Here is a 25,473-nt window from a genome sequence, read left to right on the forward strand (position 1 = left end):
AGAAGGATGAAGCAGCAAGACACCTTCAGTTATAAAACTGAAAGGATGAGGTAAGCAGGGTTCATGCCTAAATCTAGAATGCACATTAAATTCAATATAGGTAGTTTTTGTTTAAATTCTGTCACAGATTTTCTTTGTGAATAGTTATAAATAAAAATGCAAAGCAAAAGAAAGCAAGTAAACATTCCAAGCTTCTAAAGTAGTCTCACTGCCATTTTTGAGCTTGTTTTTCATATCTGAGAAAAATTCAGGTGAGAACAGGGAGACTGACCTTTCTTTTAAACACTGCAGGCAGGCAAAAGTATCTGATCTGCAGAACCCTGGCTCACGTCTTTGCTTGCTGCAGATCTAATTTGTTTACTCTCAAAGACAAGTTTTAAACCTTTTTTTTTCTATATAATGAGATAGTAATTTTTGAATATGCCCTCCATGAAGGTCAAAGGGGTTTTTTTAGGTTTTACAAATTGACTGTACTTCCCACTGACAAACAATATGCTATAAACCCCACCATGTTTTCTCTCAGCTATTGACATATTTAACAGAGGGGCAAGGGGAGAAGAAATGAGATTACCTGCCACTGTCCTCATGGAAACTTTGTCACCTATTCAAATTTCCTTTTGTGGCGTGATCCCAAATCTGTAAAATGAGGAGAAAGTGGGGTACCATCTACCCCTTGCCCTTTCTCTCCCACCTGCTTTATTTGGTAGTAGAGATAGAGCACAGAAGTCACAAGGACACTCACTGATAGTAATTTTCCATATTGGGGCTCATGTTATTCAATGCCTTCATTAATGCCATGGATGCAGGGATCGAGTGCACCCTCAGCACGTTTGCAGGTGACACGGAGCTGAGCGGTGCAGTTGACACACCTGGAGCACAGGATGCCATGCAGAGGGACCTGGACAGGCCTGAGCAGTGGGGCCATGGGGATCTCATGGGGTTTGACAAGGCCAAGGGCAGGTGCTGCACCTGGGTTGGGGCAAACCCTGGTATGAGCACAGGCTGGGGATGGACAGATGGAGAGCAGCCCTGCTGAGAGGGGCTGGGGGGGCTGGGGGAGGAGAGGCTGGACATGACCCAGAGAGCCAAAGCTGGGCATGGCCCAGAAAGCTAAACACATCCTGGCTGCATCAAAACAGACATGACAGACAGTCAAGGGAGGTGATTCTGCCCCTCCTCTGCCCCTCTACTCCACTCTGGAGAGGTCTCACCCACAGTGCTGCAGTCAGCTATGGGGCACTCACCACAGGGAGGACATAGACCTGCTGGGGTGAGTCCAGAGGAGATCCAACAAGATCATTAGAGGGATGAAGCACTTCTCCTACGAGGAAAGGCTGAGAGAATTTGAATTGTTCAGCCAGGAAAAGAGAAGAGTTCAGGGTAACCTATTGTGGCCTTCCAGTACCTGAAGGGAACTTAAAGGAAAGACTGGACAAGACTATTTACAAAGAGCATGTAGTGACAGAACAAAGGGGAATGGCTTGAAAACTGAGAGTAGGTCTAAATCAGATGTTAGGAAGAAGTTATTTACTATGAGGGTGGTGCAGCTGGAAGAGGTTGCCCAGAGAAGCTGTGGATGCCCATTCCTGAAGGTGTTCAAGGCCAGGTTGGACAGAGCTCTGAGCAACCTGGTACAGGGAAGTGTCCCTGCCAACGGCAGAGGGGCTGGAACTGGATGCTCTTAAAGGTCCCTTCTAATTTCAACCATTCTATGTTTTTGAGATACTATGATTGAAGTCTTGCATTATTTGCTTCAGACAGATCTCACAATGTAAACCACAAATGTTTCTGTAGAAGTATAACAGTCCCCATACAGTTCTTCTGCTCTCTAAGGATGTTTGATTTTTACAGATACTTGCAATGCTAGTCTGATACAGCACCAGCACCCAGTAATTAACTTCACATTGTTATACATTCTCAAGGAAAATATTTGGAAAAAGGGAAGAGCAGGAAGTTGTTTTGTATACAAACACGAGTTTCAGAATCTCACAAAACAGCTTATCTACACCATTTATGCCAAGTTTGCAACACATCCATTGGCTGCACATGTCTATCTTTCTGTAGCCTTAATTAACACTTGGGACATTGTTAACATAGAGCATTCCTTGCAGGAAAGGCACATTCTCCAGGGGTTAGCTGAACACAGTTTCTGAGATTGCTAATCATGTTTTCTTTTTCTGTTTTAAACTTCCTCTTAATAGTAAATACAAAGACTTGGCTTTTACGGGAGCATAGTTAGCTGAAGTTTGCTGAAATTATTAATTATAATAACAACTGAACTGACAATAGTTTATTATTTGCTAGATTCTTATCAGTATTGAGGAATATACAGTATTCTCTTTTGAGCAACAGTCCTTTCTGAATCTAAAGTTGAACTGTAAATATCACAGACTCAGGTTTCTATGCTTATTTCTGAATAAAAACCTACAAATTTATTAATCTTTTCCATGAGGAAAAAAATCTTATGGAGAAGCGTTTCAGCAGAAACTCTGTGCTGCAGTTTCTGGTACTCTCTGCAAATGATCTTCCAAATTATTCTGAGCTGGAGAATAAACTTTAACCACTTTATGCCCTTCACACAAATGAACGGAGAATCTTCAGACAAGACAAAGGGAACACAAATGCTATGTTGAGTTTGCATGGTCAGGTTTTCTAAGGCAGAGAGGCTACAGCAGTGGCTGCTGTGAGAAGTTGTCTGAAGCTTTCCCCATGTCCAACAGAGACAACTCCAGCCCCCTCCAAGATGGACCTGCCACCGGCCAAGCCAAGCTGGGATAGTGTATTTAAGAAGGGGAAAAAGGTACAACACAGTTAGCTACTGTAGAGTTTATCAACAGAACAGAAGCTGGAAAGATGATGGTTCCTAACCTCATGATTTATGTAAGGCTTATCAAGAGGACTACAGGAACAAAAATACAGGAACCAAAAGCACTCTCTGCTCCAGAGCAGCCAAATGAGATTTTTCAGAAACGTTCTAGGAATATGAGATTTGACAGTACAAATTAGGCCTGTCTGCCTGGAACAGTCACGCTCTGTGAGTGAGGTTATTTCTCCCTATTTATCTCCAGTCGGGAGCAGATACAGATATTGTGCTCTATGCAGTACATCAGGAAACTACATTAACCAGAAGCATGTAAGCAGTGCAGAAGTCCAAATGCCTAGAATTACTGTTCTGAGAAACTATTTCTCTGAAACTGAGGCAAGTAAAAAAAAAATTTCCAAGTTCTGTCGCAGACATCTTTTATGAAACATCCTTTTCTTTAGGATTTTTCCTTCTGAGAAGCTAAGAAGCCTCAGAGACAAAATGTAAACAATGGTTATCTGCTGCTGTGGAATGCAACAGGTGGGTCCGTGATTGGTCTCGTGTGGATGTTTTGATTTAGTGACCACTCATGGCAGAGCTGCTCTCGGTCTCTGCCAAGACATAGATCTTTGTTATCATTCTTTTCGATTCTATTCTTAGCTTAGCTAAGAGGAAACCTTTGCTTCTGAGGAAACCTTTTCTTTCTATTTCTTTTTAGTATAGTTATAATGTAATATATATGTAATAAAATAATAAATTAAGCCTTCCGAACATGGAGTCAACATTGTCGTCTCTCCCTTCACCTGAAAACCCCTGTGACCACGGTCACAAAGTTCTGAAAGGACTTGGTGGCACCACCAAGATATTGGATTTCATAGCTCATGGAAGCCCAGTTCTGTAATTTAGTCATTGCTCTTATGCACATACAGTGCCTAAGTAGCTACTACATACAATGGCTCAGAAGGTAAAATTTAACAGTTTTCACCCTGGGCAACACAAAAAGTATAGTAAAGTGACTGTGCAAATTACTGTGTTGATTTTAGCCTACTCCTTACAAGTTCTTGTTTACATTTCAAAAGTCACCTTATATTTTGAAAGCATTAAAAAAATTTACAACCACAAGGAAAACAGCAACATTACCCCTCAGATGACTGGTACATCTATATGGCTTTGTAAGGAAATACCTCATACAGCCATATCCTGCTAACCTCTCCACAAGTCACCCAAAAAATTCTACCTGAGGATGCTTATTTCAAATTGCATAACTGTAGTTCAGTGATATGACTGCAGAACACAAATTATACATTCAAAATTCATTATTAAGGTTCCTGGAAATTTATCATAGTGACATATTAGTGTAAGTTAGAACTAGCCACTATGCTTAAAGAAGACACAGGAGCTGGTGTTATAGGATTCTTCCCATAAGTTTGCTCATGATTGTACTACCTGCTTTTCCTATGGGCAACACTAAACACACTAGTTATGTGCATTGCCCCAATAAACCAAGGCTAGCTCAAACACTGTTCTAGCTTCTGAAATTAGTAGCTGACATGCAACATAGCCATCTTTGAGAAGGGCAAGACTGTAACGCAGACTACTCATTACTCAGCCTGTGCAAGCTGAGGATTGACTTTATGTAGCAGAGATGCAATTTATAAAGCATGTTTCAACATCCTCAGCAAAATCATTACATTATTTTTAGCAGCTGGGCCCTGTCTCTTTCTGCTGAAATGGAAACCACAGAGGATATTATTAAATGAAGCGTAATTCAGAAGTGTTTCCATTTCAGAGATTCAGCTCCCAAGGATAAAAAACACATTTAGATATTTACTGTTACAGTTTAAGTTAAGCCTGTTTAAACAGGACATTGAGATCTCTGCGTTTTCATCTACATTCAAGCTACGGCTGGAAAGCTGAAACCTCTGAACCCAACATGCCAAATATCCAAATTTCAACAGGGCAGGAAGCTAGGAGACTTGCCAAGGAAATGGAGAGCACTTGGAAGTACTCAAAGAAGAAAGATGGCAGTGATTCCCCAAGGCTATGGCAACTAAGTCCAGCAATGAGCTGGACATGTAGTAAACTGGATCTCAACTACTTGCAAGGCACAATTGAGTTTCTTTGGGCTCTGTCCAGGGCAATTTTTGGGTTTGGTTTTATTTTTATTTTTTTATGCACCAAAGGAAAAGCTTATAATAGCTCACAAACTTTGAAAATTACTGTCATTGAAATGCAAGACTTTCAGTGACTCCAAAGGCCTGACTTTCAGAACATAATGAATTCCTATGGCACACTGGCATCTATTAAAAGGTTTTATGCCACAAATCATGCTTAAGAACTATTTGTTTGCAGAAGTTTTTTCCAGACTCTATAGAGTAGCTCAACTTCCTCTTAGCTCCATGAATTCAAGTCAGATCTTAATGCAAATAAAATATTCCCTGACTAAAGTATCCTCTAACTTCTAAGTTTCAAACTTAGGAGCCCAAAACCAGGAACCTGAATACTCAAGACACCAAATTCCAAACAAGTCCAGTGGACTGTGAAAACAAATGAAATAGGGGAAGTGTCCCTTCTTCCTATAACTCTTGCTTTGGATAGTCCATGCCTGTGTTCCCTTTATGTTTATTCCACTTCTCTTGCTCCCTTCTTTTGTTTGTTCCTTCACTAAACCCCCCAGCAATCCCTTAAGGATTTCAGAGACTGAAAATATTAACCCTAATGTGCTTTCTGCTCAAAGATTTTCTTGTTATACTCATCTACCCCAGGACACACTATGAAGACTATGAAGGGCACACATCTTACTCCAGCCGTGTGCAGGACCTTGCACAGTTATACCACAAATTTCAGCCTCTTGGTATTATTGTTATAAATCCCAATTTGCTATTAGTAACTTAAAACCGAGCAAATGGCAGATTCCTGAGCTGCTCAGAAAGTTTTGACTGTGATACTGTCACAGCTTACAGACAGTGCAGCCAAGAATTCTTAAGAATTCTGCCAAAACTAATTTTGGTTCTTAAAGTCTTGGTTCAAACTTTATAGGCTTCAAATACCATTTGTGTCACAGCTTTACCTTCAGAGCCTACTGGCCAGAAGATGATGGTGGTTGTTTGAACTGAACACAAGGGATCAAGAGCTTAAATGGAAGCCGTTCTCTTGTCATGCTAAAAGTACTAAAACACTTCATTTTTGCAAACTCAGCCAAATTAACAAGCTCTCTGGTTACCTTGACAAAGTCTTCTTTTCCAATACAAATAAAATATTTTTCCTAATAACCGGGAAATCATAATTAGAAGATTTTCACAAGCTTTCTTTGAAACAGAAGTAAAAACAGCCTTTAATAACCTGAGGTCTGTTATTATTAGGGTCAGTGCACATGAAAAAACATAATCTGGATTTGCTGAGAAGAGTAATAGTTATGCATATTAATTATTTAGCTTATATAGATTATTTAGCTTATATATAAAGTAGCACAATATGGATAAGATCTGATCTACAACAATTATTTATCAAAACCACTTGTCTGGGTCGTATTTCAGCATACTGAACCACAAATGTTGCAATAATTTGTTTTAGCAACATCCCTTAAGGGGGAAGTTTTCCATATGTGGAAAAGAAAAAGGAAAAAAATGCAGAGATCCAAATAATATCTTTTCCTTGTCTTTGGCTATTCTGATAAGAGTTCAGGTGAGAGAGAGTCATCTCATCCTCATCTCACACTCACCACTTTTTTCTATAAATTCAGTTACACCTTTAATTCAGCCAAATGTTAGTAATAATGTATGACTGAATTAATGTAGAATCTCTAAGCTAAAATTTTTCTCAATTGTTGCTTTCAAAGGTAACAGCTCTGTCTGCCAGTTTATTTTCAGCAGCTTGAATGTGGACTTGAATGTTTAGTAACAGGTGGACATGATTCCTGCAATAACCAAGGAAAATTCATTAGCAGGAAATTCAAATAGCAGAAAATCATCCAAAAACTTGCAGCCACCTGTTAACAAAAACTACATCAAAACACTACTAGTAGCACCCTCTGCTTTTTTATCTCATGCATAATTAAAAGCTGTCCATAGGAAGACTCAAAGCACAAAACAAGTGTGGAAACTCAAAAAAAGAAGCTGACAAGCAGCAAAAATGCAGTAATCTTGTATGCATACACTAGCAGATAAGCATATATAGAACAGGTCCACTCTTAAAGCTCTGTCACCAGATTAAAGAGAGTTGCAGTAACATCAAGCAAATCTAACAAAGTAATCCTGTTCTGAGTTCTAAATCTAACACACTTCAAATACAATTTAAGACAGAGTTTAAAAATGCCAATTGAAGAATTCAAAATTTTGCAATCAAAGAAGACAGTATTAAATCAGATATTTTGAAAAAGTTCACCAGGCACAAATACATTTGGATTTACTTGGTAGTCTCATCTCTACAATGCTGAAAGCTGCTCTATTTGATAAACTGCTGGTGTGCCTTAAAAAACTTCAATTTTTTTTAATATATAAACCCCACTTCTCTTAAGCCAATGAATGTATCCCCATTAATAATGTCTCAATCTGTATCCTTTGGGGGGAGACAGAGAAATTCTCTCACTCATTTTTGTGACTTGATGACTTTTAGCCTAGTTTTTATGGCTTAATACCAATTTTTTAAAAAGGTGGTATAGGCTGATGTATCTGCATATGATTCTTCCATCTGCTGCCTCATTCCACTTGTCCATTTCCACATAACACAGGTCATGATTAATCTAAAAGGCTCCCAACAGATCATTCAAAGGTGTTGTAACAGCTCTGTGCTCTGTTAACTGCAAGACAGTCCACAGTGAATGCAGCACACTGAAATAGCCAGCCAGCAGTACCAGCTGATTCTCCTTCTTATGTTTCCAACAGAAATGAGACTCCTACTGATGCCCCAGAAGCATCATTTTGGAAGCAAAAAATTTTATGAAACCATTCTTACTTACACAGAATTTCACTTCTCTTTCCAAAACCTGCAGAGTTTATGCTGCACAGGCAGGACCTAAGCATGGACAGCATCATCCCTCTCAGGCTTTGGGAGAAATATAGATACTGATTGAGTATGCAAAGATGGGTTTTGGAAAGGAAATTCTAAACAGTGAGATGTTCAACGTCTTCTTTACTTTGGTCTTTTTAGGTAAGATTTGCCTTCAGGTGTCCCAGGTCACCAAGACCAGTGGAAAACTCTGTCTGAAGCAAGAGAAATCTACCCATGGTGGAGAAGGATCAATATTTAAATAAACAGGAAAAAACCACAGGTCAATCAAACCTGACTGGATGCACCCAGGAGTGCTGAGGAAGCTGGATCATGTCACACCTGAGGCCAACCTGAATTGTCTTTGAAAGGTTAGAGTGACTGAAAGAAGCTCCTCAGAAATGGAAGAAAGCAAACGCCCTTCCTATCTTTGAAAAAGGCAAGGATCCAGGGAACTAAAGATTAGTCAGCCTTACCTCCACCCCTGGGAAGATGATGGTATCCTCTAAAGAGATTAAGGACAAGAAAGTAATTTGGAACAGTCAACACTGATTTACGAAGAGGAAATCATGCCTGACCAACCAGATAGCCTTCTAAAGTAGGATGACTAGGTTTAGTGAAAGGGAGAAGAGCAGTACATGTTGGTTACCTTAGCAAAATTTTTGATAATCACACGACATCTTGAAACAAGCTAAAAAGTGCAGGCAAAATAAATGGAGAGTGAGATAGACAGAAAACCTGCAGAGTGCCCAGTGTCAGAGAGCTCTGATCACCTGTACAACATCCATTTGGAGACAAGTCACTTATCAACATACACCCAAGTAAACATCAGGTGCTTGGCTTAACATCTGCACAATAAGGCAGAGAACACCCTCAGCACTTTTTCAGATTATACGAAATTTGGAGGAGAAGTTGCTACACCAGATAGTTTTAGTGACATTCAGAGGGACCTCAACAGGCTGGAGAGACTGGCCACTGGGAATTTCTTCAAGTTCAGAGGGAAATGCAAAGTCCTACAACAATTAAGAAACAACCTCAGGGACCAGAAGGGCAGTGGAAAAGCTACTTGATAGAACCAACCTGGAGGTGCTGGTGCACATGAGCTGAACATGAGGCAGCATTGTGCACTTGTAGCAAAGGTGGCCAACAGCCTCCAGAGCTCCATAAGAAGAGTACTGCCAGCAGGTCACAGGACAGGATCGTGCCCCCCTATTTCACACTGCTAGGTTCTCTCTCTACTGCTGGATCTTGCACTGTTTTCCCTAGTACAGGAGAGACATGGAGCAAATCCAGTGCAGTGCAGTGAAGATGATTTATGGATTAGAGCATCTTTCATACCAGGAGAGGCTAATAGAGCTGAGATGTTCAGCCTGGAAATGAAAAGGCTGAAGGGAAACTTATAACCATGTAAAAATACCTAACAGTGCTGCAAGAAGCTAGAAACTCTCAGTCATGTCCAGAAAAGGGACTAGGGACGTGGCAAATTTTATCTGAACATAATGAAAATACATTTTTTGTACTCTGAGGGTGACTGAACACTGGAATTCGTTGCCCAGAGAATTTGTGGAGTCTCCAACCCTAAAAACACTCAAAATCCAACAGGGCACAGTCCTGTATGCCAGCTGTAGAAACCAGTTATATTTGACCCTGCTCTGAGTAGCGGGGGTGAGACAAGATGATCTCCAGAAGTCCTTTCCAACTTCACCATTTCTTTTGTATGATTCTGAGAAATTATTTAAACAGAACTCTTAAACCACCTTTTACAGAAGGAAACGGTAAGAACTGATGATTGCATTTTCTAGGTTATTTTTGGGGCGTGGATTCAATCTCCTGATAATTAATTCATAGGTTCAGCAGCTGCTGACAACGTCTACATAACTGAATATTTTAAGTTTAAAATCCCAGGATTCTTCAATAAGCAGTTTTAAAATATGTGTAGCATAAACAGAAATAAGTGATGTGCAATTTTAAAACAGATTTGGCATCTTTACATGAATCCTTCCCCTTCTCTGTATGCGATAGCAATGGAAAACATCTGCCTAGAGAAGATTGCATCACCTTTGCAGACACAGAGACTGTTTAAAGGGAAGCTTCCAGCATAAATTATTTGTAGTAAGCTTGAAACATTTCAAGCCTAACAAGAAGTACCTTCAGCAAACTCAGCTACCTTCACTGTGAGTGAATGTGTACTGTTTGAAGCTCCAGTTTTCTTTTAAGGCTATATACAGCACCCTCTTTCTTACAGTGCAGTCTCAAAAAAAAAAAATCAGCTTTTACTCTTTACCCACCAGATACTTCTTCCATTCGCCACTCTCACTATATTTCAGACTGCATGTTTCAAAATCATGCACAAGTAGATGACAATCCTACTCTGCACATTAGTCTCCACATGAGGTGACCAGACCTGTGCTCCTGTTGCTGACCTCTAGCATTATTTATTTCTACAGCAGGTAAAAAATACCATGTTCAACAGAAATTAAACAGGACAGAGGGTCTTCTCCTCAGAAAACTAAGCTATGAAATTGGTTTGGGGCTGGCCATTGGCTCCACATCATAGCAACATTATCACTAGCTATGTGATACCAGGTCACCACCATACTAACTTGATATTAAACATTGAGATCAGATATTCAGAAAGGCTCCAAGCCTCTGCCTGCCTCCCTATATGTTTCCTGAAGGGCAGGGAGGATGGAAGTTAGGCCAGCAGTTTAGATTCTTTTGAAAGACATTTGGGGCTGAATGCAGTTAATCCAACTTAAGTCAGCTTAAGGTACTTGAATTTACTGGACTGGGGACTGAGTGTCCCTGGTTTGCCCTCTAAAGAAGGGAGTATAGGCAGGACTTCCTGGGTCAATTCTAAAAGGCCAGTAAGATCTCTCTTTGATAGTGGCTATTAATACTGACTATAGAAGGAAACTAAGGAGAATATGCTTCTAGTCTACACACTTCAGATAGGAGTACAAAGCTGCAGAAGATGATTATGCACTTTGAAACTATACATGTTATATTTAGTTGAGAACAGGAGAGCAGCTCAAGGAGCATATAAGACAGCTATCACTAAAACAAATTAACTGCTTTAATACTTGAGCAATATCTCAGCATACAAATTCCAAGCAGTGTTACAATGGAGAGACCTTGGTACCCTGTACTACGGTATGTACAGTCTGTGAAATAGTAAGCAATACTTGAAAACTTGTTCTTTTAACATTGTTTTAGAAATACATGAGCAATTAGGATGCTGCTTTTCACACAGCAGCCCTTGTGTGTTCTGTGGGAATATCTGATCAAATCCGGAAGAATGGAAACAACCACATTTCTCATCTCTCAAATAGACTAGATAATACAGAATTCAGACTGGTCTGTGTTTTTCATTAAACAAGATATGTTTACAAGTCAAATGAAAGCAATACTTGCTCAAATGACCTCCTTTCTACTGTTTGGAAGATTTATTGAAGGCAATATAGAACAGCAACAATAGTCAATCATAGGTGGCAGACTGCCCTTTTATTAGGCATACTGAAGCCAATTAATCTAAGAAAGCTTTCTCCCTTTACCTCCTGGAGGCAAGTATGCTTAGAATGCATTTAAAAATTCTGCATCAAAAAAGGTGCTGAAGCTATTAATTTGAACTTTGAAAAATTATTTACAGGCACTTGAGATGCTAAGAATTAACATTCTCCATACTCTGCTGGGCAATATAATTTGATTAGATCTAAGACTTAAAAAATAAAGTTCTAGAACAAAGTCTGCCATCCTCAGGGGTAGCAGGGGAAGATAAAGGAATGCTTGTGAAAGGAGGTAAAAGCAGCAGAAACACTGAAACCTGCCTTAACACTGAGCAAAATAAGTTGGGTAAATCACAAGTCTTCAAATAAGGTTGCAAATGAAGGTGGGTTACTGAACTGGGAACACATATACAGCACAAAAGTAATCAGTTACTTAAATTTATTTCCAGATGTCAGATTATCTGTTATTTATATGAGACACCAAAGGCCATTTGAGGTGAAAAGCAAGTCCATAATAATCTTATTAATTATGAAACATCAAAACCCAAGATGTCTTAATTCATGTTCTAATTTTTGCAGTCCATGTGCTTCTAATTAGAATTGCTGTAATATATTCTCTTGGGAAGCATATAAGAAAAGTGAGTAACGTTTTAGTGGCAGCTTCCTCTTTTAGGGCATAACCTTAAATTCTCCTTTATTTTTGGATTACTTCAAACATCCTCCTTGGATTATCTTCATTGTAAATTAAGTTATAATCTTACCAGTTTCACAGCTGGGCCCAGTGAAGCCTTGTGGGCAGGCACACACATTGGAAGCAATACAGGCTCCTCCGTTCCTGCACCCATCTTTGCAAAATGCTGCAAGATGCAAAAGCACAGAGTAAGGGTGAGAGAACCCCACTCAGCAGCCCTGCAGGTGGGCACAGTCTGCCAGCAGGCTGGCACAGAACGCCGCCCGTGCGGCACAGAGCGCAGACACTGCCTTCTCCCAAGGACAGAGGTCACAAAGAGATGGTTTAGGGCCCCCCTGCCTCACTGGCCAGATGGGCTGACAAGCTACAGAAGGAGATTAGAGTAAATCATCTGAAGACAACAGCTCCCATATGTGCTCCTCCGCATGCACTGGGAAGCAATGAAAGACAACATCTTCCCTTGGAACAGACTCTTCCCAGGGCAGTGCTGGTCTGTTCTGCTGCCCAAATAAAGGCCTGAACATAACAGGCACAACTGAATATTAAACTGTCTGGCTACCTCAGTCCTTTATTAAGTAATTTAATAGAAACAATAAAAATACTAATTTTGTCTCAAGGGATTCTGAAGAACTTTGAAACTTTTAGCATTTACAGCCTAAAGTCAATCCTTGGGTTTATTCTTTGGCATGCTGCGCTTACATCTTTTTGGTGTAGCATTCTCCAGGAGTGTATGCTTTCAAGAGCCACTTCTGTGGACTCAGAAATGCAACCAGCTCTGCTTAAAAACATAGCAGCTGTTAGTTGTTCTGTTAGCATCTGCAATATGGAATTGGAAATGCTCTGGCCAGAAGAAACTGTAGGTGAAACTAGGCATCTGCAAGTTATAGCCAACACAAAGAGCTGCTTTGGGGCACTGGTCTAGCCCTGCCAGAGGTAACGTGCCAGAGGTGCTAGGCTTTGGTTTGCAGCTGCTCTGTGTAACAGCAGCACTGATGAGCTCTCGTGGCTCAGAGAATGCTGTTACAGATTTGAGCTATCCAGCTCTCAGTTTTGAGACACCAGCCCTGTGGTGAGGGAGCACTGTCACTGAGACATGTAAGCTTCCCAATCCAGGGGTGCACGGTACACAGGACTGCAGCTGGCAGCACAGTGCATGGAAAGCTGCCAAAGGCATGGGGGCAAGAGGCATATCCAGGTCTCTTTGAAGGACACTGGCATCCAAGCCAGGGCTGCAGAGAAATGCATGTCTCAGATTTCAATACACAGTCTTAGAGCCTTCTCCTCCATACTGTCTTAGTATTGAGGAGGGAGGGCAGGGGTATACTTTTCTTTCACAGTGGGGCCAGGTGCCCTCTGAATTGTCAGATCTGCAGTCAGAGCCCTTACTCAGAAGAGCTGAACACAGTGCTACAGGGTTATGCATCCTGTCTTTGATCTAAAGAATCTTTTAGTAGCTGACTCCCCTCCAGCAGAAGAATTTGGGACTACTACCAAGCATAGGGCAGGAGTGAGCTGTGTTCTTCTGAAAGAAGATGCTTTGGGTTTAAACCTCATCAGGGTAAGACTTACTTCTTATTCCCCAGAGAGCCCAGCACAAAAGGACATATTTGCTGACACGTGTCCCTCTACCCATGTGTTTGACTGGAAATGAACCAGGCTGCCATGTTTTACAAAGAGCTAGTCTTTGGTAATATAGAAAAATTGTACTGTTAATTAGGTGATGGAATAACTAGTGCTAAGACCTTAATCAGACTTAGCAATTAAAGAAATTCTGGGTTGCTTAGATTTGGCAATAGACAGCAGCAGAGGGCATCTATGTGACATTACCAATGTTAGCTCTGGACCTTTAGATTCTAAGAGATCAAGAGCACCAAGGCCCAACCTCAAGGAACACTGGCTGTGATACTGCTGCATCTGGCCCACTTCTCACATCTGAGCACATTCCCCTACAGCTACAATACTTTTATTTTCAAGCACTCTCTATATCCTGTGGTCAGAGCTTGAGAAATTCCAAGGATTTGGGACCAGCTACCAAGCATAATTTCTTCTGATGTGAAATGCAACAGGAATAAAAGCAGTCTTGTACCTCTGGGAAAGCATATTTTTAAGACTAGAAATTTAAGTTCTAATATTTAGCAGTGAATCAGAATGTCAGAAAACATGTTAGAAAACACTGCCTCACTTGTAGTGGAAGTTTTGTATGCCCATGTCTACTGCTCTTCTCACTTAGGATAACAAGACATACCAAACAATTTTTAGTTCATCCAAGTAAAACAGCAAGTCGCTGACCACGGACAATGTAAATCTGACAATGTTTTCACAGACAAAGTTTCTTGGTAACTGCAGGCTTCCTTGAATGCTGTACCACATATAGAAACTGCTGACACAAAAAATGAAACGTAACTACTTCAAATTTTAGAGCCTACTATCTCTGTATGCATCATCTTCAAATTACTGCAGACTGCCAATGCAAAGTCAGTGTACATATGCCTGTGAAGATCATACAGGTGAAGGACCCAAGTGCCTAGCTTGGCATTTTGTCTGCCTTGTTCACGGCAAACGACCAGAACTGCATCAACAATGACAGAGCATCTCATTCAGGTTTCCAGCAGCTTACCTTTGCAGATGGTGCCATTTCCCGTGTACCCCGGTTTGCAGACGCAGTTGTGTCCGCCCACGGTGTTGAAGCAGAGCGCATTCTCATCACAGTTGTGCTGGTTGGTTACACATTCGTCATGCTCTGAAAAGGGAAGCAAGAATGGTCCTGAATTTTTAAAAACCACAACAAAACAGGAGATTTGTATAGGTTTCCAGATTAAAAAAAGAGAAACACAGTAGTATTTACTGGCAATGTAACCCATGTGAACATGTAACCACGGGATAGGCAGGGTATCTATTTTTATCCCATACTAGTATGTGGTAACTGCACTGCAGCATAATTCCACCTTCATTAACAGGGAGCCACCATCATTACACTTTCTATGTGGGCTACAGTATTCTCTCAAACATTTGCCGAAGAGCTGACTAGCATACTGAAAAACCATATGCTACTTCTACTGTGTAATTTATTCATGCAGGTTGATCTTATGTGGGATTCTTTGGGTTTCCTTCAGAAAGCTGACTAACGGCGTGAGACGCACACTCCAACTGCAAACGGCGTGGTTAGCAGAAGGCAGGTCTGCAAAGTGCAGCCCGTGTTTTCCCTCCCCTCAGCCCATACAAAGCACTTTGTTTAGATGAAATAAATAACCTGGAAAAAGAGGTCTGCCTGCTTTTCAAGGGGCTTCTAGCATGGCATGCCCTAGCACCGGAGTGTGATGGATGAGACTCCTCAGTCTGGTGACTAGGACATACTAGGAAATATCCCTTTTGGGAATAAATTAACAGTCTAGAGAACATGATTTTGTGTTGGCTTGCAGTGCACTACTTAATCTGAAAAAAAAAAAAAGAGCATTGCTTAAGTATTCAGGTTACAGAAATTTTAAATGTTTTAGCTTGTGATTTTTAAGAAATGGTAAATGGAATCTTAAAATAAGATGTCCTAAAGCGTCATTTCAAAATGATACGTGAAAAGCTCTATTATTTTCAAAATGCAGTATCTTAGTCTGTAGGCGTCAAAATAAAATGCTTCCATCTTCTGGAAATACGCCTTGCATTATTTGTTAAATCAACAGTATTCATCTATCCACATATAATTTCAGAGCCCTGATATTTAAATTTCAGGAAAACCAGCTGTTTGGGGAACATAAAGACATCTAATTTTAATCAGCACACATGGGCTAACCTGCACGTGAAGTTTTCATGGCTATCATTCTGCCCAGGCTTTAGTGAATTTTATTAGTGCAGCTTAGACCAGTTCTGGCTATTTAGCATAAGTCTTAAATCTGGAATCAGATGCTCTTTCTTCCCCCATTTTGAGGGGGAAGACTGCTCTGAATCTTCCTCTTTATAAATAATGACTGCACATATCCCACTGAGTTGTCAAGAAAATTAATTTCTTAACATTTGCAAATCACTATGGAAATTTTCAACGTGGTATTTCAATAGTGGCCATAAACTGTAGGAGTATAAAACTGGCAGAATGACACATATCCAACCCATCAGTAGAGGCAAATTTTCCTCTAGTAATGGCTAGGACCTGTTATTTAAAAGGAGGAAACATTCACCTTAATATAACTAATAAATTTTAATTGCTACACAAGTTTAGTTTTATTTTTGTGGGTTTGCTCTTGCTGAGTGTTTGTTTGGTTTTAATAACATTAACCTAATTTCCCTCTTTTAAACAAGGAGTTGTGTCTCTTGTATCACCAATCATGCTCTCTTCAACCCTCACTGGGTGCAGCAGAGCACAGGCTGCAGGCCTCTGCCCTCCAGCATGAGATTTAATTACTTTGCTCTCAGCATGAATAACCAAAATTGTTATTGTTCACCAAATGATCCAGCCCCTCTAAAATCCACTTAACAATATTTGACTCTGACCTCCAAATATAGTGAAATCTCTTATGCTGGCTGAAACAGAATTTATGTGAAACCACTCCATAATAGAAAAATAAAGTAATGGTCATGTAAATTTGGTTTAAAAGTATAATCTATATTGTAACAGTATCCTGGCTTTCTTATTTTATGTTAATATTATTATATTATTTAAATATGGTTTTTATTTAAATATTAATTATTAATATTTTTGTAATTTTTAAATAACACACAAGAAGAAAATTATTATGGGAATACATGAAACTTATTCAGCAGGCCGAAATACCCTGCAAAGACATTATCTTGGTTTCTCAGGAGAAGGAATACATCACACTGGTAAACTCAGCTTAAATAACTACACATGACAAATTAAGTATCATGCTCAAAGAGGAAGCATAGCTATCCATCTTAAGCCTTAGGAATGCAGAAGCACCCCTGGCATGTACAGCAGCTCTTAATGAGGGAAAAGAGTATATCAGAGAGCAGCAGGTGATTGCAGACTGCCACAGCAGAGGAAGGGCTCTATGTGTGTGGCTGGAGCTGCTCTGAAAGCCCACCAAGGTTTGCAGGAGCAGAGCCTTGAAGATCATTTGCACAGATGAGTGTCCTTCATATAAAGAGATGACTGCCACATCTGAGTGTGCCTTCCTAACACTTGCTGTTTGGGGGGTAAGGAAAATTACTGAGTCTTTGAAGATGGATTTCTTTGTTTTTTTCTTAAAGCATACAAGATCAATAAAATTAGCTTTCCATAGGCTAAATAGCAGGACTTGGATACAAAGGTAATAAGCCTGGTATCCTACTCTACAGAAGCTTTGGGGTTTCTTATCCTCATGCAAGAAAGTTCATGGAGTATGCTTCTGCACGAACTGTATTGAAACAGCCATCACTTCTTCTGTAGTTATCTGCTCAAACTTTAGGTCTGCTTTTATTGAAGTCACATATTACTGACTCATGAAAAATTCATGGTTTGATAAATGATTCCTGGATTGAAGTTTACATGTCATTTTTAGGTGGAAAATGTTTTAGAGTTAGGAGAAAATCTGTGATCCAATTAAAGGAGATTTTTATATGATTGGAATACCAAAAAAAATCAGAAAAAAAATTGGATCAGTAGGTTTTACAATCCATCTAAATTTGATTCTCTGTATCATCTGATCTTAGCTTCAATAACAAATTAAAACCATTTAAAGACACTGTTTCTTCATATTGCTTTCCACAGTGACACCTAACAGAGCAGACAGCTTACACTTCAGGAGTGGCTCTTTTATGGACTGCTTACATGGCTAAACCACATCTGAAAAAATCCTGTACAGAAACCATGTCACTGCATCTACTCTTTCAGCACACTCTCTTTCTACTCTTGGCACACTATCCACACCAATTTAGAGACCACCAGAAACAGGTTTATCACTAGTGATAATAAGACAGACTGTTCAGCTTTATTAAAACAGAAATACTTATTCTTAATAAAAAGGGTGGTGCTCTGTTCAAAATTCTTCCTTAATTCATGCTTATCACTTTGGTTTCTTTTTTTGATCAAACACTTGGAAAGTCACCTTAAAAGAAAAAGGACACAATTGCAGCTCCTGAATTGAGCAACCTTAAATACCAAATCAGAAACTGCAGAAGCAGATAGGACCATGCATTACAAAGAAGCAAAAAGCAATTTATAAAAGAATCATTAGAAAAGAAGCTGCAATATGGTTTTTAAGTTTAAAAACCAGTCTTGAAACACTATTTGCCTAATTTAGAAATGCTAAAATTTTATTTCTCAAGGCCATTTATTTGAAAAATCTTTAGAAATCATGTCACATTAAATGTATGTTCCATACTTATTTCACTGCACACTATGATGAAGATAGGAACAGGCTGGAGACAATAATATTACAGAGGCAAAGAAATGAAAATTATTTTTGCGGAGAAATTTTAATGAAATTTTAATGATTTCCCAACCTGAACTTGCACAAACATCATGTACAAAGACCAAATGCATTGGTTTCAACGAATTCTAAAGCTTTATTATCTAATATATCTGAAATTCATTTTGCACTGTCCAGGACTTATGCTCAAAAGTGCTGAAATTCCTAACAGCTCTGTTCTGGGAATCAAATGAAGTTTTAAATACTCTTATTTATATTGACTAAACTACCTCTGGAATGAGATCTTTCTAGATAAGAAATTTTAACTCCAAAATTTGCTATTGCCTCATGATAAGAACAACAGTAAAAGTGCTTATGTATGTCTCATTAAATAGTTCTTAGGATGCAGACAACTTAATAAGGCAAAAAATTACGTGATGATGCAATTGATTTACTTCTGCATATTTGTGTGTGCAAATACATATATACACACAAAAATATATATACACATACATACATATATATAGGTACACAAATGTATGTGTATACCTATACACATGTATGTATATATAAACACATACATATACAGTGTATGTGAAAAATATATGAAAGGTGAAAAATTTTATTTTATTTGGATTTATTGTGAAATATTATTTCAGAATATTCCATATTGTTTGCTTGAGAAAAACTTTACTTCAGAAGGGTATCTAGGGTGAAGTATTGCACCCTATAGAGTGAGACTGGTGGAGCAAACTGATCCTGACCTACTAGATGCTGTGATGCATCTCAGTGCAGTGACAGCTGGGGACCTGTCTTTCCAAATTTATCTGTGCAGAGATTCTTGCTGAACTTAGTAAAATTTAATATGTTGTCCACAAGGTGTTGCACCTGCCTCCTCATTCGCCTGTGCAACATCAGTCCCTATCCTTCCTACTGCATATTTTATGATTAAAACCAAATATCTGTATAAGATTTCCTACATGCACACTGTGAGCCTTCCCAATATTTGCCTTGTGTATCCAGATTCTGAAAAGGTCTAAGAAAAAAAAAATAATCATAATCCAATCCAATAGCAAATAGAAATGACAACTGAGTTGCATCCCTTACTTAGGGATGGAAAATATGCTGGCAGTTTTCCTCAACCATCCATTAACAACATTGGAAAATAAGGGCTGAGATCATCTTTAAGGTGCAGAAATGCATAAAAGTTCCCAAAAATTTAAATAGAATACATCCCTGCAATTGTAATCTTGTAACATGATGCAACAGATATTCACTCTGCAAATAACTTGTGAACCCAGATTAAATTTAAATAATTTAAATAAAGAGAATATATTAGGTATTTTTCCCTTTTGATCTCTCTGCATTAAAAAACTGAAATTACTTTGGCCTTCTGTCTCCTTTGCATTGATTTGGTATAGGACTGCAGAACCATGGTGACCAGCTGGCTATCTGATGTGGCAGTGACAACAGACAAGATGTACTTGAATTATCAATAGCCAACACACTTAAATGCCCACTTACAGTTTATCTTAATTACAAGGGATTTTTCCTCCACCTATAGTTCATATACAAGACAAAAATTAGTAGCAATTTTATATGCAATATGGAAGACTTATTCCATTAAGATCATTTGAGAAATGACAGATGGTTAATCCCTTTAAGACTTCATATTAACTCATTTAAACTCTAATTGGCAGAGTTAATTTAAATCGCAATAAATGCACACTATTTTTAAAGAGCAAATGCTGTAAATTTATTGAACTATTTGCTGGAAAGTGTCCAAAGAAGGGCACTGGAACTGGTAAAGGGACCAGAGAACAAGTCTTATGAGGAGTGTCTGAGGGAACTGGGATTGTTTAGCCTGAAAAAAAGGAGGCCAAGGAGGACCTTCTCCACCACCACCTGACAGGAGGCAGTACACAGGTGAGGGCTCAGTCTCATCTCCAAAGCAGAGGCAACAGGACAAGAGAAATTGGCCTCAAGTTGTGCTTGGAGGTTTAGATTGGATACTAGAAAGATATTCTTCACCGCAAGGGTTGTCAAGCACTGGAACTGTCTGCCCAGTGAAGTGTTTGAGTAACCATCCCTGGAGGCATTTTAAAGGCATGTGTATGTGGCACTTTGGGTCATAGTTCTAGCAGAGGGTCATAGGACTTCACGATCTTCAAGGATTTTTCCAACCTAAAAGAATCTATGATTTTATATTTTCCATATATTGATGTTAAAATTTTTGATTAGTATTCCCTCAATTTTTTCTGTAGATATTTCTTAATTTAAATGCAAAATAAAACCTGTATTTTAATTACTCATAGAGAGCTATCATCACAGTTTATCCTTAGTTAATGCTTGAGTCATTAATGACCACCAGCAGCTTCAGTTCAAAGCTTGGGACACCAAAAGCCAGGTCTACAAGAGTTTGTTCCCTGCTAATCCTGTTGCTTGACTGATTTTTGTCTTCATATATCCCCATATATATTTCTGTCTTCACATATTCCCATATATCCATGCTATTCTTGGTCCTCATTTTCACTTTCTTCAGTGCAGTCATAAATGACAATTTCTGTAGAGCAGTCTCTTGCTCCCACCCACAGCAGGATCAGGGAGAGAATCAGAAGGGCAATAGCCGTAAAACTCATGGTTTGAGACAAAAAAGACAAGTTGATGGATAAAATACATGTTTTGTGGCAGGCCTACCCTTATTCCCTCCATCTTCCTCTACAGCTCTTCATTAAATCCCTTCAACTTTGTTAAACACACCTAAGATTCATCTTCAAAATGTGTTTTGTAATTTCCAATTTCATGGAATAACACATATTTTTACAAAATACACTCCGCTCATGGAGGCTTCTATTGCAATATTAATCAGTGTTACTCCATGGAACATCCTGGAACATCCTGTAATTTCTATACTTTTCAACCAGTTAGGCAGAGTAAATATATTAAAGAATATTTTGCCTGACAGCTGAAGTTAAAAAAAGCTTTAATTAATCTCCACTTTCTTTCAAGTTGCCATTTTGTATATTCCCTCTTCAACAGAAAAGTTTAAGAGAAGGATTTTCTAAAGCATTTAGCAGAGACCCAACTGTTTCCCCTAAAGGAATGTCTGTAATTCCTACTGATTACAATGGCAGGATTGTAGCATAAATGCAAAATTATTCTGAAATCCCACTTTAGGAGATTTCAGTCTAGACCTTGACATGGACCTTGTCACCCACTTCTTTTTGTCTTAATTCAAATTGATCTCTTAGTATCTTTCACCAGTGACATTTTAAAATGAGGTTTCTAGCTTTTAAAAGGTATTTCATTGAGTACACTTTCCAGACCTTCTTCACAGATTAATTTTTTAATTTTTTTTTTAATCTAGCCAGATACGCTATTTATTCCCAGGTAAATCTTACTTAATTCCAACTTTTATTGTATACAAAAACTCCCAGACACTTATGATAAACTGATGCTTTCAATATCTTCCATTATGTGGTCAAAAGTGGTGATAGTAAATTCTGCATCTCCAGTGGTGCTCCCTACTTTATTGCTAGTAGAACAGTCAGACTAGAGCTGCAAGTACTATTTCCTCAGCCAACTGAAAAATGTATATTTTAATTCTTCTAATTCCAACCCTTTTATTTACAGCTTCCTTACTAAAAGGCTCCATGTTATTACAAGTCTGCCACTAGCAATAGATACCCGCTGGATATTTGGCCTCCCTCCCACACATATTTCTGCTACACAAATAAAAGCTGTAAAGTAACCTGACTGCTGCTGAGGCTGGCAACTTGCTGCCTGTTCTCCTATTTCATTAACAACAACTTTGAGATTGCTCACATGACCAGAAGGCTCAATAAAAACACCTCTGAACACTTTCCCAGCACAAAGTTAACAGAAGGTGGATATGCACAAAGTGATAGAAGAAAGATGTCTCAGCAATCAAAACTGCCAGAGAACAGTAATGTTCTCAAAACTCTCTATAAACAGCTGTTGCTGCTTCTATTCTTTTTGGAATAGCATTGTGGCCAGGGTTTGTCAACACATTTCAGGGGCTCCTGGAAAATCAGTTATCACAGCACCATTACCTAAGTCAGCACTTGCCTGGCAGGGCACCACAGTGGTGGATGAAATGCTGCTGCTGCTTTGATCCTGTTCTTGTCTGCAGGAACCTGGAGCAACTTACCTAACCATAAATGTTGGGAAACAAATGGGCTTTTTTTCCTTTCTTCTCATGCAACAGAGAATTCTTAATCCATTAAGTAATTCCTCTCATCTTCCTGGCAGTGCTGTGACTCAAGACTCTCAGACCACTCACTGTCTATAAAGGACAGCACTATTTTTGATAAGACAAGATGCTTGAGCTCTCTAGGGAGAGGAGGCCTTCTTCACGCATTGCTCACCTGATTTTGAAGAGAATTCTCTACTCAAAAACAGGGACAAAATTATACTTCAGTGATGGTAAGGTAAGGCAATATTGCTGCTTTTCCCTTTGGTGAGCCTTGATGCCATCTCCAGTGATACAGCCCATTTTCCCTAGCACTCATGCTCCCTGGTGGTTTACAGAGGCACACCAAAACAGCACAGCAGATGTGTCCTTCATGAACAGAGCATGCCAGCTGCCTGCCCTGGCCACAAAAGCACCTGGGGAGAATGGCACAGCCCGTGCCCAGCACTGTGCAGGATCAGCAAGGAGCTAACCCACACACCCAGCCTTGAGAGCCATGAAGGGCTCCTGCCTCTGCAGTTCAGATAGAGCCCTTGATGCCAGAAGATCACCTGCAGAGCTGCCTGAACTGATTCTCACAAAAAGCTGCACAGCACAGTAAAGGAGATGCAATGAAATGGGCTCTCACCTTCCCTCCCCCACTGCTGTAACGGTATGAAACTTGACAATGGCTAGTTTGTTTCATGGGTAAATTTTCCAGATTACATCATGTTTTTATTGCCAGAGTTCAATTGCTAGTGTCTATCAAGCTTACAAATAATTACCTCTGTACTTACACACATCGTAAAATCATTAAAGTTGGAATACCTATAAGATACTTATGTGTATTTTATATTGATAAATAAATATTTGCATAAGCACATCTTAGAAAAGCACACATATCTGAAAAATTCTGCTACCAAAGTTGCTGTCTTGTTTAAGGACACTATGAATTATTCTAACAAGCAAAACCACAGCTATGAAGTCTACAGTATTGTTCAGGTCTAAAAAAGTCAAAATATGTATTTAGAATCAATGAAGTTAAAAAGAAAGTAAACTTTGACCAGAAATTTCATTTTGATACTATTACTATCATCCCAGAATGACTTCACCTCTGTAACCCTACTTCCTTCACAAATCTGCTCTTTGGAAAAGTTATGATTTAAGCAGAGATGCTGTGAACAACTCTGGAGTACTGAAATCTAAGATGAAGCTCATCCTATGGAAGGTGTTTTAAGGTAAACCCAAGGTATTTAAAGCAGACTGTAATATCTGTTCAGACTACCGCCAATGACAACTTTATTCACTTCTCAGGCATTAAAATGATGCAGACAGAATTTAAGTTCACCCACTTTACCTTCTGAAGAGTTAGGAACAAAGTAACAAACTTTTCTTTCCAAATATTTGCACACTCCAAAATTTTAAAACCACTTGAAGAAATTAGAGCAGATACTCTTGATGAGGGCTCACCTTTCTAGAATTCAATCTTACCTTGAGTAACGCTGTCATTTATCCCCACTTTGAGCAGTGCAAAACCTTTCGTTTTGTTTCTTTAAATGCACTGTCATTAAAAGACTCTACTACAGGTTTCCAAATCCTAAACAAAGTTAACAGCTGGTGTGCTTCAAACTCATCACATTTACTCATCTGTAACAGGGTAAATGACACAATTACCTGCTGTAATTACTCTTGCTGACAATATATTTTTCCTGGTGATTGGTCTGTGTGACTCAGAGCTACTTATCTTTGTCAGTCCAGTCCAAATCTCCATTTCCATGTGACTTGGACATTAACTTACAAAGTATTTACAAATTAGTTCAAATTTCTGCCAAGACAGGTATTTGGGACAGTATAAATTCATCTTTTATTGCATGATTAAGCAGTCTACCACTCTAATATTATTTTGCGTTAGGAAATAACTATGCATGATTATATTCTGTGCCTCATTCAAAGTAAATTGGAAGGGAGACACAAACAGGTAAATATAATGAAGGAATAAAATCTAAATAAATAAGGACATTGATATTTTTAAAAATGCTCATTCCTAAAGCAAACATGAATTGAAAAAACAAAAAGATAAAACATTTAGATACTTAATTCTAAATGCTTTCTTGTGACAATTTTAAAGAACAGCTACAGAAGACAACAGTGACTTTTTATTTTGAGCAGTGCAAGTTACAGGCTAATCAAGCTAGCTTACTGTATGTGTTTTCTCTGGAATAACTTTTACTTTAAAAAGATGGAATAGATACGATTCCTTGCACCATTTCCCCAAATAAAATATTTTGGAGGATGTGAAAAGACTGCAGCATATAACAACAGAAATAAGCAGATACTGTCTTTTTGAGATTATTTGGAAGCTTGTCAGAATGAAAAAAATACTTCCACAAAAACTCCTGCGAACCATTTAGTTGGAGCAGCTTCCTATTTTATTGCTAAGCTTGTTGAGAGAACTCTTGGTCCTTGATACAAACACTGATATATTCAAAGGTTTTTTTTGTTATTTGATGATGTGGGGGTATGTTAATTTTTGCACAGCTGACTACATGAACAGTAAACGGCATGGTTTTAAGAAGGTAAATTGATTATCGTTCCAGAAAGAATTTTGATTTTCAGTTTTCTAGTTCAGTCTTGAAGACGCTGCAACAAACCCACTAGCATTTTCTTTAAAAAAACCAAAACAGAACAGCTCTGTGAGTTTTGTGTACTAATAATGTCCTCAGGAAAAATATGAAGTATCTTTGATAGACACAGTACTTTCAGAAACATTACCTCACAAAATGCAGATTCACTAACAAAAGTGAGATTTCACCCAAACCCCTTAGGATTATATTGTACAGCAGCACAACACAGACAGCAATGGTTGCCTTTCACAGAATCACAGAATTTTCAAGACTGGAAGAGACCTATAAGATCATCTAGTCCAGCCGATGTTCTAACTGTTCAGCTAGATCATGGCA

General features: G+C 38.9%; 1 protein-coding gene across 2 annotated transcripts in view; it reads right to left on the minus strand.

Moving 5' to 3' along the window:
* The window catches only part of NELL2 (neural EGFL like 2), a 135,420-nt gene that overhangs the window by 24,638 nt on the left and 85,309 nt on the right, over positions 1–25,473 (minus strand). For both annotated transcript variants that reach the window (XM_059472921.1, XM_059472920.1), the window contains exons 14-15: positions 14,604–14,726; positions 12,057–12,152 (exon numbers count right to left, since the gene is read on the minus strand). In XM_059472921.1, coding sequence (XP_059328904.1) covers positions 12,057–12,152; positions 14,604–14,726 — 219 coding nt within the window. The remainder of the gene's footprint in view (positions 1–12,056; positions 12,153–14,603; positions 14,727–25,473) is intronic.

This window comes from Ammospiza nelsoni, chromosome 5 (genome assembly GCF_027579445.1).
Source record: "Ammospiza nelsoni isolate bAmmNel1 chromosome 5, bAmmNel1.pri, whole genome shotgun sequence".
NCBI classification, from domain to species: Eukaryota; Metazoa; Chordata; class Aves; order Passeriformes; family Passerellidae; genus Ammospiza; species Ammospiza nelsoni.